Raw genomic sequence first — 18,360 nt, 5'->3', positions numbered from 1 at the left:
TGGGTTTTATATCAAGAGTGAGGGATAGCCGATTCAGATTAGCCAGGAGGCATTTTAAGGGGGAGTCTACAGGGAGGGAAGAAGAAGCCCCCATAATGGTATAGCCTTAAGAAGGAAGTAGGAAGGTGGGAAGGGTCTGGACCAGAACAGAATCGGATGAGCCTCCTCACAGGCGTCCCTGCAAGGAGAGCTTGACCAATATGACTTGGGAGAGTCGGGGCCTGGGAGGCAGTCGAATTATCACCTGAGAGTCCAGCCAGCAGGCCCGGAAAGGCCGGAAGTCACAGACCACCTGGCGCTAGGATTTTCAGGTTTTTAGAGGGACAAGGGTGGTTAGAGAGAGAGAGAGAAGAAGAAGAGAGAGGGAGGGAGGGAGGGGAGTGCCTGTACTTCCACCCATCAGGACCTCCCAGTCATGAACCGAGTTCCAGAGAGTCCACCGTGACCGTGAAGGTCGTGGCGGGGTGTGCTCTCTCCTCCAGATTGGGTGTCAGAGGTTTGCCGGACTATCATGGTCAAAGCCCCTGCGTAACCCACCTGAAGTTGGATACCCAATAGGGGAACTGACCTACTGAAGAGCTGGTGTTGTGCAAGTAGTAGAAGTGCTCGAAAGAGTGGACAAGGATGGCAAGCCTTGAGAGAGGGGGGCTCTCAAGCAGCAAGGAATTCCCCCTCCCGGGTTTCGGCACCAATGAAAGAACGACCTGACAAGGCTCGTCATCTGAGAAGTGCCCGTTTATTGAGGAACAGCTTTGCACATTAATAGAGCCAGGGGCGGTTCAACAGAGCAGGGTACTGGCACGGGGCGCTTTCTGATTGGTGGGTAAGGATCATGAGGGTCAGCAGGGCTCACCATTGGGCAGCTCTTCCCGCTGCTGTCTCGGGGCATGGGGAAGTTAGTACCAGAAGAGAAGCGCGGTTGGTGCCATCTTTGGAGCTGGGGCGACTCCCAACAGTAAGACTGTATCTCAAACAGAAAAAGAACTGGGGGTGTGGTGTAGTGTTAACGTGCTCCTGGGTTCAATACCTACTACTTAAACAAGTAGAATAAAATAAACAAATAAAACAAATAATACAAAACCTAAAAATCTTAGCTGTACATGGGATTTACCATTCAAAGAAAATTCAAGTGTAAATAGTCCTTCCACTACTATATGGTCAAACAGAAGCTGGACTGCAGTGATGTGAAAAACCCAGAGGAGGCAAACCCCAGGGAGAGAATAATGACTGTTTCCTGGAGACTAGCAGGAGGGAGAAGGGGAGGGAGTGGGTATGGGTACCAGATACAGGAGAACAGGATGCAATTAAAGCCCATAAGCTGAATGTTTTTAAAAAATACAGTCTTAAAATTTAAATAAAGTAGTATGAACAAAAATACGAAAAAAAAAAAAAGGAGAAAACAGTGAAAGGGATGAGAGGGAAAGGGCAGCTCTGGGGTGGGAACAGGTGCAAGGGGGTGCTCAGTGGGTGGGGCTGGTGGTGGGGCCACTAGGAGCCACAGGCCTGAAGCTGCTGTTGAAGGTGGTTCTGACCCTCGTGCTCTCTCAGGTGGTGGAGGTGGTGATGGAAGTTGAGCTGGAGTTTCTTATCTTTTCCTTTATCCTAACTTATGTATCCATACAGTCCACTGCATGTATGTTTTTAAGTGCTTCATTATTATTCTTGGCTTGTTTTTGATATTACCATAAAGGATGTCCCTGTGTACTCTTCTGTTCCACACTGGTGTTGAGACTTACCTGCCTGATGATGTGGAGCTGGACATTGTTTTTTCCTGCAGGTAAAAGAATTTATCTTTTCTCCAGCCATTGAACTTAAAGAGTTTTTTTTTTTAATTTTCATTTTAATTTTAAAAGGTTTAAGTTTAGGCCAGCTCAATAATGGAGTGCCATATACAGCCCACACAGACAGCTAAACTAAAGGTCACTTGAGTCAACTTCCTAAGGCATCAAATAAAACACAGACACAAAATTTACCTTTAAATCAAGCCCTGGGATGGCTCCTCTGTCCTCGGCCTCAAGCTCCCCAAATGGGAGAGCAAGGAATCTCACGAGAGGCTGGCAAGAGAGAGCAAGCACATTTTTGGAGTGGACTTTCATTGGGGGGAACTCTAGATTCGTTAGAAATTTCCATCCAATGAAGGTCAAGGGGGGTCAGGGTTATAGGGACAGGTGAGGTAACTTGATCCCTGGGGATGTAGGAAGGCATGCCCATGCAGGAAGACAGTGTTTGCATTTTTTTCTACCCTCAAGATTGAAGCTACCATCTTAATCTACTTAAAAATAGCCAGATCACCTGGTGACCATCAGTGCCTCAGCCGATCAGGAGGGGAAGCAAATGCTGGTCCCTTGCTATGTCAGCCTCCCACATTTTCCCCTTTTTTTCTTTGAAAAAGCAGGTGATGAGTCACTTTTTGACTCCCCAAATCTTTGTTTTGCTCTTCATCCTATAATTCCAATACAAAAGAGAATTAACAGCAAAGGGAACAATACAAGAATATGCTAGGCAGGGTGTTTAAGAATGTTCCCAGGGTTAAAGCCATTTAATTCTTTTAATACATGATTAGCTAAAGAAGTAGCATCTGAAAAATCAATCTTAGTATTTTGTATATCTTGAATATGATGATGGAGCTCCAAAAGATCCAAAGTGTTATTATTTTGCAAATATTCAATAAATGGTTTTTTAAAATATATTTATTTTTTAGTTTTTTTTATGTGGACACAATATCTTTATTTTACATTTATGTGGCATGTTTAGGTCTTGCTAGCTGGGTGTGTCTTTGTTGTAAGACTTGAAAACCATTATCAGCGTACCATGGCTCTGAAATATTAGCTGACAATAAGACAAAAGAGGGCTGATGGAGTTTCATTGCTCCTTTTCCTCTATTATATCTGGTGATACAATTAGTTAGATTACATTTATTACATGTTACAACATATCTATCATCTTTCCATTTAACTTTTACATTTCCAGTAATTAAAACATAAGGAGATTGAACCCAGGCTCATAAGCCATAGCAAGAACCTTCCTCACAGTTCTTGCCAACAAATTCCGGTAAAGGTTTGTCAGTAAAATGTAAGAATTCTGAGGCAGCAGTTAAGCACCAAACATCTTTCTGAATGCCACCTTCACTGAGAGTGAGGATGTTACTAACAAATCCTGCAGGAGTCATGGCAGTACTCTTGCATAACTGTGTTTTGTCAATTTTAGGAGACCAATCTAAAATATATCCAGTATTTCTAGACACCTTATGTTGTACTGGAAAGGTATTTATACAATCCATCCACTTAGGAAAGGTGCCAATTTCTAATGCATAAGTGTTAGGACAATGAGGTATTCGTGGATGTTCTGCTGAGATGACTGATTTCTTATAAGAAAACCACATTTTAATAACTGATCTAGTATAAGGTTTTGAGTCTCCATTAATGCTATAATTAACTAGTTTAGGTCTCCCAACTGCTGTCTTTTCCTCAAATGACATTTTCAGACAGCCAGCATGCTTATCATGGGACCAACACAAGGGTAGTTGGGCACTATAGCCAGGATAATTAGTCACATGATTGGGAGTAATATGAGTGTCTGTAAATCCTCCCATCAGCCACACTGCTGGGTATACTAAAGGTGGATCTGGAAAATATGTCCAGTAAGTGTCTTCCTGATTCCCTTTTACCTGAAAGCCCAATAGGGCTATTACTGCAGCAAGCATCATCATTAGAGTTTTATTTCTCCCCTGGCAAATCATCTGTGTAGCTTGTGATGTTAATTCTCCTAGGTCCTTCCATGAGATCAGCTTATTCATTTGATTATTCCAGGCCACTCTTTTCTTCCTCTGAAGTTTCTTCCTTTTGAGGGAAGGCTTCTCTGGGTCGATCTTCGGTAGTTTGAATCTTGGTTTTAAGTCCTCCATGCCTGATGGCACGATGAAAAGCACCTTCTGGAAAAATACAAGCATGACCTCTGTCCCACATAATCACTGGATTTGGTCCTTTCCATTGACCAGTCTGTAACTCCTTCCATCAAATTCGGGCTAAAGGGCCTGTTGCTGTGGAAGACATATGTCACTCAGCTGCAGTGTGACCTTCTGAGTCACAATTTAAAAAATTTAAAACAAAGCATGATTGAGTTTATTTTGGGGAGTCATAGTCCTGTCTCCCCCTTTTTGTTTTTGTAATTGTGGCTTAATAGATAAATGAGCTCGTTTTACAATGGCTTGACCTTGAGGGTTATAAAGAATACCTGTTTTATGGTCAATCTGAAACTCTTGGCAAAATTGTTGGAAACAAGAGCTTACATAAGCCGGTGCATTATCAGTTTTAATCTGTAAAGGACATCCTAATACTGCAAAAGCAGGTAAACAATGATAAATAACATGCTGAGCATTTTCTTTAGTATGGGCTGTAGCAAAGATGAATCTAGAGTAAGTATCTACAATTACATGTACATAACATTGTTTACCAAACTGGGCAATATGAGTTACATCCATTTGCCATAATTGATTTGGTTTTAATCCATGGGGACTTTCCCCTGATGGTAAAGATGGTGTGTATATAACACACTCAGGGCAGTGATGTAAAATTTGACGAGCTTGTTCTCTGGTAATATTAAATTTTTTCATAAGCTAGAAGCATTTTGATGATATAAAGTATGCAAAGCTTGTGCACAAAGACATTTGCTGATAAACAGCAACTAATTATCAATCTTATCATTACCTGATGTTAGAGGCCCTGGAAGATTAGTATGGGCCCATATGTGGCCTATAAAACGGGTGCTTTCACATTTGCACCATTGTTTGTAAGGTATGAAACAAATAACTCTTGTGATGACGTATATCCAATAATGGAAGTTTCAATAGTTTTGGTAACTCTGACTGCATATAAACTGTCAGAATAAATTAATAGGCTCATTTGTAAAATAGTTTAAAGCACAAACAGGAGCTTGTAGTTCTGCTCGTTGGGCAGAAGCATACATGGTTTGTATTACCTCTGTATGAACATGAGTATAAAAACCTGCTTTACCTGAACTTGAGCCATCAGTGAACACTGTTAGTGCACCATTTATTGGTTGTGCATGTACAATCCTTGGAAAAATAAATGGCGTTATTAATGCAAATTGAATAATTTTATCATGAGGATAATGACTTTCTATCTGACCAGGAAAATAAGCAAAAGCTACCTGCCATAAATTAGAAGTTTGAAAGAGCCAATCGTTTTGTTGGTCAGAAAATGGAATAATTAAAATATCAGATTCTGATCTGACTAGTTGTAAAACTTTTGTTCTGCCTGTCATCACTAATAACAGAATCATGACTTTTAAGGAGAGTGGGATAGATGAATCCACTCAATAACTCCCAGTGTTTGCCATATCGCCTCTGTAGGAGTGTGAGCAGTTGGAAATATTAATAAATATATGAGCTCTTGAGAATTAATTCTGGTAAGCTGCACATTTTCAATAGCAATTTCAACCTTTTTTAAAGCTGTTCTCACCTCTGCTGTCAGCTGACGAGAAGAAGTTGGAGAAGGATCTCCCTGTAATATCTGGATTAAAGGACTTAAATCAGAAGTAGTTAGCTTTAAGGATGGCCTCAGCCAATTAATATCTCCTAATAATTTTTGAAAATCATTAAGGGTGTGCAACTCCTTGACTCTTACTTGTAAGTTTTGAGGACGGATTGTATGTCCTTCAATTACGTGGTCCAAATACTGGAAAGGGTGTATTTTGCACCTTTTGAGGTGCAATGTACAAACCCATTGCTGTGAATGAAGTCTCTAATTGGGCAAACATTCTTAAAAGTACATCTGGATTAGCATGAGCTAGAAGTATGTCATCCATAAAATTAATAATATATGCATCAGGAAATTTTTCCCTGATGTGTTATTTTGACACAAAGTTGGACCACTACGCATTCCCTGAGGCAATACTTTCCAGCAATATCTTTTGACTGGTTCTTTAAAATTAATTGCTGGAACACTAAAGGCAAATTTTTACAGTCATCTGGATGTAAAGGTATAGAGAAAAAAACAATCCTTTAATCTATTATTGTCAAATTATAATTCAAAGGAATAGCTGTGGGAGAAGGAAGTCCAGATTTTAATGCTCGCATAGGTTGAATTGCAAGATTTATTGCCCTTAAATCTTGTAATAACCTCCAATTACCAGAATTTTTCTTAATTCCAAAAATGGATGTGTTCCAAGGGCTAAGCGTAGGCTCTAAATGACCAGCTTTAAGCTGCTTTTCAACAAACATGAGCTATTTTAAGTTTTTCCCCTATTAGAGGCCACTGACTAATCCAAATTGGTTCTTCTGTGAGCCAAGTGATCTTTTCTTCTGCCTTTTGTGCCTGGGAAAAAGGGTCCCTACTAAAAATTTTGGTTGGGTGCATTAATTAATCTCTGTCGAGGAGACTGGTTCGTAAATAGATTTTCGTCCTGTAAATTTCTTTCACTGTCCCTAGGAATAAAACATTGATTAAATTTCTCAGATGACCTGATAGAATTTGGAGTTACTAATAATAATCCTAAACTGCTTAGGACATCTATTCCCCATAAGTTTACGGATAAAGAATCTAAAGCATATGGCTTAAAAATTACAGTATTTCCATCTCGGTCCTCCCAGCGAAGATATTGGGCGCTCTGGGCAGGCTGAAAGATATGTCCTATTTCTCCTAAATTGGCTGGTGCAGTATGGAAAGGCCAGGTTTGGGGCCAAAATTGGCAAGACAAACCTGACTTATCTGCCCCAGTATCTATAACTCCTCGAAATTTTTTATGATTAATTTTAAGTTCTAGTAGGGGGCACTCCTGCCATACTAATTGGGCCCAGTACACTCAGCCCGGCAATTTGGAAATTGAGAACTTTTATCCTGACTGTCCTCGGAGCTACAGGGTAAAAGAATTGGGCTTGTGCATCTTTAGTAGAAAGCTGAATGGCATATTCTGATTTTACAGTAACTGTTATTTCACCCCTAAAATAAGTATCAATAACTCCTGGTAATACTTGGATTGACTTTAAAATTATTTCATTGCAAAATTAATCCTATAGTGCCTGGGGGTAATGGCCCATGAATTCTGGTAGGAATCCGCTGGGGTCCCATTTCAGGTGTTAACATGGCTGGTTGTAAGAGTACTGTGTGGGTGGTGCCTGCCAGTAAAAATGGCGGTCCGCCATGGCCAGCTGTGATGACATCAGAGCTTGCAACTCCTCCAAATCCCCTTATATTTGGCAGGCCTGGGGAAAGGCCCTTGGCCCGTTTTTTTTGGCTGGGTCCCAGGTGGAAGTGAAGGCAAAATTGGAGGCAGGCGTATGCCATGTTGATTTCTCTCCTCCATTGTCACGTGGCCCTCTCACCCTGTGATGCCACCAGCGTGAACTGGGAAAAGTTTCTGCCCTGTGGCGTTGGGATTCACAGTCTCATGCCATGTGACCATTTCTCCCACAATTAAAACACCACCCGTGGGAATGGTGTACCTGAGGTTGTGGATCAAGTACCTATTTTAAAGCCACTGCGAGTATAAAACCTTGCAATTGGGTCAGATTGACATCTGTGCAAAGGCGAATAAATTCTGAAGTGGTTCCCTTTTTTCTATGAAGTCTGAAGATGTCTTGGCAGATTTTATTTGCATTTTTGAATGCTATCTGCTTAACAATAAATACACAGGCACCTGAATCCCCTATTGATCTGTTAGCTGTTTGAATCAAGTGATCTACAAAGTCCAAGAATAATTCTTCTGAGCCCTGGTTTATCTTAGTTAAAACTAAATGAGACTGGTTTCGGGAAGAGATTTGTTGCATGCTCATTTAGCACATGAAGTTATCTGATCATAAACTGCAAATTCATAGTTCAGCTGTCTTTCTAAATCCACAAATTCACCTGTTCCCGTTAACATTTCTTAAGGTTTCAATATTCTGTCTCCTGTTTCTCTCCGCCTGCTTGGTACAAAAATCGGTCCATGGGGTAAAAATGGGAGTTCATAACCCACTTGAATCAAAGTGTGAAATATGATATATCAAGAACTATGTAATGTTCTGAACAACCAACAATAAAAAATTTTAAAAAAAAAAATCGGTCCAGTAAGACTGCCAGAGAAGAAAGTCGTCACTATTCAAACAAGCCCTGGCCATGGATACCCAATCTCAAGGTGGAAGAGGATCTTGACAATCTGAGTCATGCAAGTTTTGTACAAATGGAAAATTAGAGCCATAAATATTACAAGGGTTTTAAAGCTCTTTTATAGTTTTAAAAGGAATTATAGCATGTACAAGGGCACGCTGATCTTGCTCAGTTAACCTGTTCAAAAACTGGAAAAAACTGAAACCTGGTAATATCTTCGCCAGCTTCCTGTGCCATCCTGAGTCCACGTTGTAATGGCGTAAGCAAAGTCATAGCCAATTCAGAGTACCTATTAAAGCCCATTCTCCCAGCTTGTTGTAGGGACAAATGAGGCAAGGCACCAAGGATAGCAGGAAACAGTTTTTATTTGGCTGAAGCCAGGTTCAGAGGGCACAGCTTTTGCTATAATCAATCAATCCCTTGAACCCCAAGTACAGGTAGTTTCAGAGTTTTATACCCAGCATGTAAGGGGAGGAGCTCAGAAGTTCACAATCTGCAGAAGTTCACACAAAAGCAGCTTTTTCTTTCACTGTTTTGGGCAAGTTAACACTTCAAGGACAAAACCTGAGAAAGGGAGAGCTTCTTCTCCCCTTTCTTTCTTCCCCCCTGCCAGCTGTTACCATGGAGCCCAGTTGGTCACTGCTCTTATCTTAAAAATGTAGACCTCTCTTTGAAGCCCAGCTCAAGGCCAGAAGCCTTGTTTGCACATTTCTACAAAGTACTATACTGGATACATTTGCGAAAAACTAGTAACAGGGTGCCCAGCACCTGGAGTGCTGGTATCTTCCCTGCCAGTGGCCAAGTAAAACAGGGCAACAGGAAAATAGGAAGCTTATCTACATTGAACTCTTTTTCAGAGACTCTTTGGCTGATAGTCCCCAAATCAGCCATGTGAGGATTTCTGGAGAAGCCCAGTTAAGACTTTTTCTGTGGAGGGAGGGGGTGCCACTTCAAGCTGGAAGTGGCCAAATTCCGATGGCAGGTGCTGGTTCCGCTAAATGCAACCTAGCAAAATTTTCTTGTAATTCCTCTTCTTTGCCCACGGACTGAGACTGAGTCCCCTCCGACTGGGATTCTTTGTCTGTTTCCTGCCTGTTCTGTTCCTCTCCATTTTGAATTTGTCTCACAAAGCTTCAGTCTGGACTATTTCCCTCTCTGGAACACGCCCCTCTGAGTTCCTCTGAATTACTAATCCTGTCTAGTTCCCTTGAGGAAAAACTCTTAGCTTTTGGTCTCGCCCTGAGGTGATCTGCCTGGTGGGTGGCAGTTTGAGTGAAATTTGATTTCACTCTCAGCCTAGGTATAGAAAGATAAATTCTTTTTGAAGAATTAGCCTCAGGCTGTTTTTCTTTTCTTTTTTTCTTTTTCTTTTTTTTCTTTTTTCTTTTTATTAGCTACACATGACAGTACAATGATCTTGACAATTCATACATTTGAATCAAATGGGGTATAATTTTTCACTTTTCTGATTGTACAGGTTGCAGAATCACATTGGTCGTACAGTCACCTATATACACATACAGCAATAATAATGTCTGTTTTATTCTGCTGCCCTTCCTCGGGCTGTTTTTATTACTCTATACTCTTAATTGCCTATAAGAGCCCTCTTAAAAGATCCTCCCAGTGCCATTGACCTTGATCTAGATCATCAAAAAGACATATTTCTAATGCTGTCCAAACTTTCTGAATACTGTCTATGATACTGCTAGACAATTCTGCAGAGAGACAGCCTTTATATAACTTTCTTCCTAGTCTCTTCCAAGTAGGTAAATCCGGTAAATCTTGTTCACAAAACCCTGGGCAAAGCTCACTAACCATTTTTAAGAACTGAGCTAGCTGGCTCTTTTTCACTTGCTTTATGTTCCAGTTAATTATAGTTTCCAAAATGGTAAATACATGTCTTTATCTGTTGATAGAGAACTTCCCATTATGAATCTTTAACATCCTTGACTGTAAACCTGTCTGCTTCCTCTGTGACCCTTCAAAAAAATTTCATGGTCCAATAAATTTCTATAGTGTGCTTCTCAAATGTACCTGGAATTTCCCCTCCAGCAGCCCCACGGTTATGGGCGCCACTTTCTGCCTATGTCCTGCACAGACAGTCACTCCAGTCAACTTCCTAAGGCATCAAATAAAACACAGACACACAATTTACCCTTAAATCAAGCCCTGGGATGGCTCCTCTACCCTCAGCCTCAAGCTCCCCAAATGGGAAAGCAAGGAATCTCACGAGAGGCTGGCAAGAGAGAGCAAGCACATTTTTGGAGTGCACTTTTATTGGGGGACTCTAGATTCTTTAGAAATTTCCATCCAGTGAAGGACAAGGTGGGGCAGGGTTACAAGGATAGGTAAGGTAACTGGATCCCTGGGGATGTAGGAAGGCACGCCCATGCAAAAAGACACATTTGTGTTTTTTCCACCCTCGAGATGCAGGCTACCGTCTTCAGCTACTTAAAAGCAGCCACATCACCAGGATGATCATCAATGCTACAGCCAATCAGGAGGGGAAGCAAATGCTGGTCACATGCTATGAGGCATCCCACAATGGAGCAAGAGCCTGTCTCAAAATGAAAAAGGAACAAGACCATGGATATAGCTCAGCAGGGTAAAGTGCCCCTGGGTTCCAGCCCAGTAACAAAGAAATAAGAATAAAAATATTAAAAAACGTAGATCAGTATGGCATTTTCCCTTCTAAGGAAACATAATTTGTCCCTTCCAATGTTACCCAGCCCAGAAGAAATAAGACTGCACTGGTTTAAAAAATGCAGGCTCAGCATATTGTAGGTCTAGAAAGCTAAGGGGTCACTGGGAACTAGCAGGAGGGTAGGGAGGCAGTGGTCATGGATATGGAAATCCAAAAAACGTTCTGGAACTGCATGGTGGTGACTAATGCACAGTTTAGAGAAGGCACTTGATGGCAAATGACTGAGACTTTTAATAATGAAAACAAATCTTTAATTTTAAATAATAAAATAATAAACACATACAATAAAAACAAATAAACAAATGGCCTGGGAGAAGACCACAGGCTCTGGGTTCCTCTTAGGATGCAGTGCTGACTGAAGGGCCAGCAGGGGGTGCTGACCTTGATGGTCCACTGCAGGTTCATCCAGCTGCAGTTCTCTATCAGATGGTACAGGTGGTGGACCTTGAACTGGAGCTTCCACAAGCACCAGAGCTGCTAGAGGAGTAAAGGTCCACAGACTATCCATGTTAGGTCCAGGGACAGAATATTCCCTACTGCCTTTCATACAATTCCACGCACAAACCCAACACCGGGCAGTGTTCCCAAAATGTGTGCAGACAGTGACAGCTCTGCCTCTCCTTGTTCCTGCCCTGCCCCAGTTCCTGTGCAGTATGCTCTGCTTGTCCCTCCCTGTCCCATTGTGACATACTCATACCCCACCTCAGTCCTCCTCACCTTCTGCCTGTTCCTCCATGGGCTCAGGGTTTTCGGTCAAGGCTGGGACCTGGTGTCCTTGGTCCTCCTCCTCGGGGCCTGTGACAGTGACCTGGCTGTGGACATTACCAAGTGGGTAGTGAGGCAAATGCAAGTGAGGGAGTGAGGAGACCACCCAAGAGGGATGGGGGCAGCAGTATGAGAGGCCTGGCCTTTCCTACCATGAGGTCAGTGTTCTTGGCACCCCACAGTTCAGAGGAGAAGGCTGAAGCTCAGAGAGGCACAGGGCCAGTTCCAGGACTCACAGCTGTATGTGACCCTGTCACCCTGGGCAGGGCTTACCTTCCCAACATTTGGCCCATCTCTTGTTGGGTGGAGGAACTCGAGATGTTTGAGGCCGAAGAGGATGATTCAAAGAAGAAGATGGGCTCCAGGGTCTCCTCCAGGTTCCCCAGGGAGTATGCCTAAACACATATCCAATGCTGGTGTCATCCCCTCTGTAGCCACCTTCTTGGTTGGGACATTGAAGAAACAGTCAGTGCCAAACTGACCCACCAGAAGTGTTTGGGGATGGAGTCCAGTGCAATAGCCAAAGCACATAGGGGCTTGTCCCACAGAGGGACAGGAGAGCCCCAGCAGAGCAATGGCTGGCAGAGTTCACAGTGGAATCGCTGAGGGGATAGTTAGAAACACAGCAGCTTCAGGCCAGTTTGTTAGCTGAGCAGAGGTGGCAGCTCTGTGCATTAGGAGCTTATCCCCTGAGTCCCACCAGCACACCACCTTCTGGAGATGGGAAAATGGGCTCATCCCAGACAGGAGGGTCCCTGTGTGAGGACACCCAGAACATCATTCTCTGTGGTGCTGTTGAAATGGCTCCAGGACGGAATGAGGTCCAGGTCCCACAGCCCTGAAAGGCTGAATGGCTGTGGAACATGGGTCCCCCTGGAAGGTGGTGAGGTCCTGGGGGCCCAGCTCCTACTTTCCCAGTCTGTGTTCCTTGAGACAGCAAGTACCAGAGAAATGGACCAATTGGCATGAGCCTTGTGATGTTTCAGCTAAACTCATCCCTAGTAATCCTGATGCTGTGTAAGACTTGGAGAGAGTGTGGAAGGACTATCAGGCCATTGTCACCTGGACACTTGGGTGTAGAAGTTATAGTCAGTTGGATGGCAGAGTACAAATCATCAGAGAATTAAAATGAAATAATGTCCACGTTGCTGTTCTGATGTTGTCACAAATATGGGAACAGTGACCTTGGATGAGTCCAAGAATGAGGCTGGCAGAGAGGGTGGGGAGGATGGGTGAGGATTTGTTGTTCAGATTCCTCGCGGTGGGGACTCTGCCCCTCCATCTCCCAATCCTACCAGGAAGGTGGTCCTGGTGGTGTCTGTGCTCTTACTCACTTTTATTCTGCTCTGTGCCCTGCCAGTAGAGTCCCCCCTGTCCCGCACTTACCCTGAGGCCCAGCTCCTGCCCATTGGTGCTTGGCTCTGGATATTCCTCACTGCACATGGGGTTGGAGCTGAAGCTGCAGCTCCAGTGCTTATTGAGGATAAACTGTGGAAAGAATGGAAGACAGTGCCTGGTAGCTGGCCAGGAGCCCCAGCCCCTGCTCGACTCCATTCAGGGTGTTTCTGCCCCTTGTGACCTTCTGCTCCCCCGACCTCATACAGACCCTGTGTCTCAGGCTTCTACCCTGAGAAGACTGGAAATGACACAGTGCCCAAGATGTATTTCATTCCCCACCTTTAGCCCTGTCCTGGGGGTGACCATGACATGACACGAGGCTTACAATCTCCCACCACCTATTCCTGCCTCAGGTCCCTGTTGCCCCATACTGAGGGGAAAGGTGGTGGGGCTCTACAGGGCTACTCACAGTGATGTTCTCTCCTGGATGTACCTCACCAGGGCTATCAGGTGTGGACCTTAAGCTACTCCTCCCACTTGCAGGAGTGCCAATTGGAGGAGGACCACCAGCGAGGCACTGGCAGCAGGATCTGAAGCAACATCGCAGTCGTTTCCAAAAGTTTTGTCTTTGGGGTGTCCAGTGAATTGGGCCTGGGGAAGGGGCTGTGCAGCCATAGGGGGAGCTCTGGCGGCAGGGCCTCCTAAAGGGTTGGCCTCCACAGGGGAAGCAAGAAAACATGTTTTGGCTTTCAAAGTATTTCACCAAATGAGCTGGGAGGAGGCTGTTGCTAGAATGTGGGTGCCTGGTTACTGGGTACCAACTTCTGTTTGGATCCCCAAGGGAGGTCATGTCTTGGAATCCCTGGCCTGACCCTTCCTCCAGAAAAGCCCATGCTTGTTCCTCTGTTGGCTCTCCCCCAGCCCCATGAAAAAATTATGTAGTTCCTTCACATCCTTCAGGATCCTTCCAATCTAATACCATTGCACTTCTATGGGGATTAGTCGCCACTCCTAGGCCTCGAAGCGTTTGAGTGGCTTGTTGTAATGGCCAATGTTTTGGCCATTCTTGACGAGAGATGATGCTAAGGTCTGCACCTGTATCCAGTAGCCCATTAAATTCATGTCCTTGAATATTTAGTTTTAGCATGGGGCGAGAATCTAAATTTAAAGAAAGCATAGCCCAATCTACACCTGTGGAGCCTAATCCCTTGGAACCTCTTTCTACAGTACGACTGGAAAATTTATCATGTAGGCTGGGTATTATTAGTAACTGTGCTATTCTATCTCCTGGTGAAATTACTGATATACCCTTTGGAGAACTGGCTATAATTTTTATTTCACCTTCATAATCGGGATCAATTACCCCAGGACTTATCATAAGTCCTTTTAGAGTAGAAGAGCTGCGTCCCAATAATAAGCCTACTGTTCCTTTGGGAAGAGGTCCTTTCACCCCTGTGGGAATGATTTGAACTCCCATCTCTGGAGTTAGTACTGCTCTGGCGGAGGCGCAGATGTCCAACCCTGCGCTCCCTCTGGTTTGTCTGATGAGGGATCTGATGGACAATGTGTCCTGGGCACTACCCTGATGGGGTTGCTGGGTTCCTCCAGTGCTCCGTATATTTGTGGTTTTGGGCCCCGGAGCATTGGGCCCCCCTGTCCATTTTTTGGCAATGGAGCCCGATGCCTTTCTCCACGATATCGTGGATAAACACCTGGTCCTTGTTCGTTTTTTGATAATGGAGTACCCTCTATGGTGGTTTGAGAACGGCATTCATTAGCCCAATGTCTCCCTCTACGGCATCGTGGGCAAATACCTGGTATTCTACTCCTTTGATACCTAGTTTTGTTAAACCCTCCTCCAATGGGGCAATTCCTTTTAAAATGTCCTGTTTGTTCACAATTGTAGCATGTTCTTGGCCTGGCATCTAAAGCCTGTTTTACTGCAGCTGCCACAATTTGCCCTTGTTCATTAATGTCTCTGGCATCTAAAGCCTGTTTTACTGCAGCTGCCACGACTTGCTCTTGTTCATTAATGTCTCTACATAATTTAATATATGTGTTTAAATCTTCATGTTTCCATGGTCTAATGATATCTCTGCACCAACGATTCGCTTGCTCATAAGCCAGGTGTTTTAGTAATGGCATTGCTTGTTCTGTATTCCCAAAAACTCTGGTAGCTGTTTGAATAAGCCTATCTACAAATTCAGCATAAGGTTCATTAGCTCCTTGTATTACCTTAGATAATTGAACTTGTAAACCTCCATGTCCTTGTAAAGTCTTCCATGCCTTAATTGCATCTGCAGCAATTTGTGCGTATACACCAGGATCATATGCAATTTGTTGCTGCTGATCCTCATAAGGTCCCTTTCCTAACAACATATCTAGATTTCTCTGAGGATAACCAGCTGCTGCATTTCGCCTAGCCGTCTCCTTGCAAAATTCCTCATTGGCAACCTTCCATAACAGGTATTGTCCTCCATTTAGCACAGCTTTACACATATTAGCCCAATCTGCTGGCGTCATGTTCAAGTTGTTAATGGATTCGACCATGCTTACAGTGAAGGGTGCTTGAGGACCATAGGTTGTTACAGCCTCTTTTAGCTGCTTCACTGTTTTGAAATTTAAAACTTGGTAAAATCGCTGCCCTCCTGCCTCAAATACAGGGCATGTTAATATTTGAGATCTTGTCTCAGGATCCCAACTATCAACTGCGGGGGTTGGGGACCTCCCAGCATATGGAGGTGGCCTTGTTAGTTGGACACTTACGTCCTCTGGTGATAGAAAGGTGTTAGTAGCAGTCTCCTGTTGTAACTTTCCCCCTGATGGCTTTTTCTGTTTTACACTTTCTTTCTCTGTCTGACTAGCTTGAGAGGCCTTCTCTTTTACTTGAATCTTTTCCTCTGTCTGACTAACTTGAGAGACCTTCTCTTTTACTTGAATCATTATGTCTTCTTCTTCCTCTACCATTGTCTGAACTGAAGGCTTTGGACTAAGCAAACAAGATATGAACGTCCACAATGGCAATGTGCCAACTGGCAGAGTCCCTGGGCTTTTCTTTTCTATTCTTTTTAAATCTTCACCATGATGGTTCCATTGTGATATATTTAACAACTCCTCCTTAAAAAGCCATGGGCTACATTTTTGTATTGTATCAACGTATGCCCTGATTGTTCTTGATTTTACTGAGATGCCTCCTTCCTCTAACAATTTACTTAACACTCTTTCAGTTTGTTTTTTACTAATTTCTGATCCCGTATTTCTACTATAATACAACCCAACAAGATAACGCCTAACAAAACTGAAACAGAGTGAAACAAAATTGGAACAACACAAAATCATTATAATAGCCTCCTGAAATGTCCATCCGTCCTTTCTCCCTATCTGTTCCTCAGATGTGAGCGGTTTTTCTTCCATCTTACACATCTCCAGGGACAGGCAACTTAAAACAAAAGTGAAACAAAATAACAAAAGAAGAATCTTAAAATGGCTACCCATCCTCTTGCCCTGCCCTCAGGGGCGAGCAGTTCACTTACCCTCAGTCGCTCCCCGTGCGAGCCACCAAATGCCGCAGTCTGGCTGGGCACAATCAGGAGCCACTTGTCAAAAGAAACTAACTTTATTTTTAGAACCACACACGCCAAACAAAACAGCCTCTCAGGAAAAACCCTCAGAGCCTCAACTGCCACCACCGGCTTTCCACAAGCCTCTCTCTCCCACACAAGCTTCTCTCCACCTCCCACAATCCTCCTGCTCTTGAGGCCGATTGGCTGGGTCACGTGGGCGGAGCCAAAAAAGTCCCCCAATGAGCAGCTCCGTGGTCTGAAAGGGCAGGGAAACAGCCCAATGAGCATCACCGCAGAGGAGCCAATCAGCTAGATGTTGCTGGGGCCGCTGTGAGCCAATCATCAGCCGGCAGCTGGAAGTTTGCTGGCAGCTGGAAGTTTGCTGGGGCCCCTTCGGCTGTGGCTCTCAACACCATGACATTTTCATGTGTGTATACAGCCAACCCCAACACTGTCCCCACATCCCTTGACAGGCAGGTGCAGCCAGGGTGCCAGCTCTGAGGAGACACAGCTAAATTTAAACCTAGCTCCTCCTCCTGTCCTCTCATGTGACCTTGGACAAGTCATTGTGTCTCTAAGGCTTGCCCAGTGTCCCCCTGCACAGTGTCTACTTCCTAGCACTGTCACCAGGCATATGTGAGATAACACTTAGAAACCATGTTGTCAGATGTCTGTAATGCACAAAAGTAGAGATAAAATATAGAAACAGGTGAAATTTCACATAGAATAGAGCTAACAACAGGCCTAGTCTCCTGCCTCCTGACTTTGAAAATGCCATTTTCCTTCCTGGCCTTCTTTCTCTATCTGCATCTTGAGGGGATTGAAATGCAATTAGTGGGGATATATCCTCATCTCTCAGAGCCACCCCCTTGTTCTCTTTGGGATGACTGAGAGTAAGCACAGTCACATTTAGTTAATGTATGAGCAAGAATACCTTCACCTCCATCACCCTTTCTACTAAAGTCCCATCAAAATAATTGCTGAGAGCCATTGCCAAGTAGGTATGACACATGGCATGACCCAGGCCATTTGCAGTGACATTGCATGTAAGGTGACCTTGCTCAAGGACCAGGGCGGATCCAGGTTTAGGGTGTATCCTGCTGGGATTAGGGAGTATCCTGCTCCTTGGGTTTAGGGTGGTTCCAGGTTTAAGGTGTACCCTGCTGGGAATAGGGCATATCCTGCTGCCTCAGGCGCACCCGCTCCTTGAGTTCCCGTTGAGTTCTCGCGGGATTCAGAGAGTATTTGGGATTCAGAGCCCGGTGGAGAACATGGATTTTGCCCATAACGTGTTTGTAGAGTGCCGGTGTGAGTTCAGGAATAAAGAATTGCTGTTTGAATCTACAAGGCTGTGAGTGGCTCGTGATTTTGTGCCCAGCCAGATTGCGGCATTTGGTGGCCCATACGGGGAACACCTGAAACTTGGAGGTAAGTGAAATTGCTCACCCCTGAGGGAAGATGAGAGAATGGGTGACTATTTCAAAAAACAATGTGTTCTTGTTTTGATTTATTTTGTTTTTATTTCAATTTGCCTGTCCCTAGAACATTCTCAGGCAAACTGGGGAAAATGGTTGACTCAAGGTTTGAAGTTGTTCGCCTCTGAGGAAGAGAAATTATTAGAGGAAGGAGGCGCCCCAGTAAGACCAAGAACAGTTAGGACATATGTAGATACAATACAAAAATGTAGCCCATGGCTTTTTAAAGATGAGTTATTAAGTATATTAATGGGACCATCATGGTATCCTGTAGAAGGATTTTTCTTCAACAAGAAAGAGATGGCTAGTTCTGTTTACTACATTTGTCTAAGATCTTGGTTTTTACAGACATCTGATTAATTTACAAAGCTAAAGTGTTAAAATATCAACCACTAAATATAAAATCAAGT

General features: G+C 43.8%; 3 protein-coding genes across 7 annotated transcripts in view; 2 read left to right on the top strand and 1 right to left on the bottom strand.

Annotated features, from left to right (window-relative positions):
- LOC107157133 (multidrug and toxin extrusion protein 1) overlaps positions 1 to 18,360 on the top strand; it is a 612,661-nt gene that overhangs the window by 34,422 nt on the left and 559,879 nt on the right. The window lies entirely within an intron of this gene.
- Prpsap2 (phosphoribosyl pyrophosphate synthetase associated protein 2) overlaps positions 1 to 18,360 on the top strand; it is a 151,897-nt gene that overhangs the window by 25,851 nt on the left and 107,686 nt on the right. The gene's annotated exons all lie outside the window — the stretch shown is intronic.
- LOC107157145 overlaps positions 1 to 18,360 on the bottom strand; it is a 193,880-nt gene that overhangs the window by 156,465 nt on the left and 19,055 nt on the right. The window contains exons 2-5 of one of the 3 annotated variants that reach the window (XM_048796339.1): positions 13,382 to 13,626; positions 11,848 to 11,969; positions 11,527 to 11,621; positions 11,038 to 11,286 (exon numbers count right to left, since the gene is read on the bottom strand). In XM_048796339.1, coding sequence (XP_048652296.1) covers positions 11,066 to 11,286; positions 11,527 to 11,621; positions 11,848 to 11,969; positions 13,382 to 13,626 — 683 coding nt within the window. In that variant the 3' untranslated portion in view covers positions 11,038 to 11,065. Of the gene's footprint in view, positions 1 to 11,037; positions 11,287 to 11,526; positions 11,622 to 11,847; positions 11,970 to 13,381; positions 13,627 to 18,360 lie in introns of those variants that run through there. The other 2 variants (XM_048796345.1, XM_048796347.1) reach the window with 2 other exon arrangements.

The sequence above is a fragment of the Marmota marmota genome, unplaced genomic scaffold (assembly GCF_001458135.2).
Source record: "Marmota marmota marmota unplaced genomic scaffold, marMar, whole genome shotgun sequence".
NCBI classification, from domain to species: Eukaryota; Metazoa; Chordata; class Mammalia; order Rodentia; family Sciuridae; genus Marmota; species Marmota marmota.
This window is presented reverse-complemented; position numbering and strand designations above follow the sequence as displayed.